The 1,356-nt window shown below is 53.8% G+C and overlaps 1 protein-coding gene across 1 annotated transcript; it reads right to left on the bottom strand.

Moving 5' to 3' along the window:
• Positions 1 to 765: 765 nt before the first annotated feature.
• LOC102258915 (immunoglobulin iota chain-like) lies at positions 766 to 1,356 on the bottom strand. The gene is made up of 2 exons (XM_005869836.2): positions 1,220 to 1,356; positions 766 to 1,118 (listed from the first exon to the last, which is right to left on the bottom strand). The coding sequence occupies exons 1-2, from the start codon at positions 1,350 to 1,352 to the stop codon at positions 766 to 768; spliced, it is 486 nt and encodes a 161-aa protein (XP_005869898.2). The 5' UTR covers positions 1,353 to 1,356.

The raw sequence follows: 1,356 nt of genomic DNA, 5'->3' as shown, positions 1-1,356 counted from the left end.
TGGCCAGTGGAAGGTGTCACAGCTCCTTCATTTCAGGAACTGAATTTTTATCTGCATTTCTGTGTCCTGTGTTTCTTGTAGGATTTTCTTAGTTGTCCTAAAAATTTTTTATATTTAAATAAATCTTTACCTTCCGTACTTTCTGACTCATTGTCCTATTTTAGTGACAAATGTGAGAATGTGCTGTGTGTGCAGATTTGGTGAATGTCTGGGCAGTTGAACGCAGAAACCATCAAATCCTCACTGAATGGAAACCACAGCAGGAACCTGTCACTTTTCTCTTAATTCCTCACATGAGGATGAACCCTGACCTAGGACCTGAGAAGCCCGAGGGAGAGGAGGAGGTGAGGGAGGCAGCAGCAGAGGAGGGAAGAGGGGGAGGGAGGGTGTCACTGAGAGTCTGTGCTGGTTGTGACCAACCTTCTGGTTTGATCAGGAAGGTTGTGTCCATGACCAGGGTGGACACTAACATATCAGACATGATGGGTCAGTAGTGACACAGGATTCACACACATGACATTAATCTGTGGGGAGCATGGCTGTCTGGGTGACCATGTGCAGTTGCAGACACAGGATGTGAGCTGATAGGAAACATACGCTGGTCTCGGCCCCTGGACCTGGCACAGGCTCCTGAGCCCTTGTCACACCCTGGGGAATGGGCTGGCCTTTTGCTATTGAGGAGACGCTGGGTGGGCTCTGTGATTGACACCCTAAATGCAAGCAGCCCTCACCTCTGGGCCCAGGGGTTTTGGTCTCACTTCCTTGTCATCTGAGACACTGTGAGTAACTGTAGCTGCTCCCACTGCCATGAGTTGCAGCGCAGTAATAGTCGGCCTCATCCTCAGGCTGCAGCCCCGAGATGTGCAGGAGCCCTGCTTTGGCCGAGGCGTCTTTGGATCCTGAGAAGCGGCTGGGGACCCCGGAACCCTGGTTCTTACTTGAGTCTGATTTATATTCCAGGAGAAACCGGGGACGGCTCCCTGGCTGCTGCTGGTACCAGAGTATCCAGTTATCACTAATATCCGAAACACCACTCAGGGTGCAGGTGAGTCTGGCTGTTGTTCCAGGAGATGCAGAGAGGGAGGGAGGCTGAGTCAGCACAGGCTGGGAGAGGGACCCTGCAGACACAGACACTTGTCAGTGATGGGCAGGGACCAGGGGACGTTTCCCAGGAGACTGAGCAGGAAGGGAAGAAGCCTGGTCCCAGGCCTGTCCCTACCTGTGCAGTGAGAGAGGAGCGCGAGGAGCAGAGGAGTCCAGGCCATGGTGCTCACAGCCCTGAGCCCACAGTGGGGCTGGGCTGCCCAGGCCTCCTTTTCTCCCCCACCCTCTGCCAGAGGAGGGGCTGCCATGCAA

This window comes from Myotis brandtii, unplaced genomic scaffold, assembly GCF_000412655.1.
Source record: "Myotis brandtii unplaced genomic scaffold, ASM41265v1 scaffold303, whole genome shotgun sequence".
Classification (NCBI taxonomy): Eukaryota; Metazoa; Chordata; class Mammalia; order Chiroptera; family Vespertilionidae; genus Myotis; species Myotis brandtii.
Note: the sequence above shows the minus strand (reverse complement) of the source record. Positions and strands in the feature narration are given on the sequence as shown.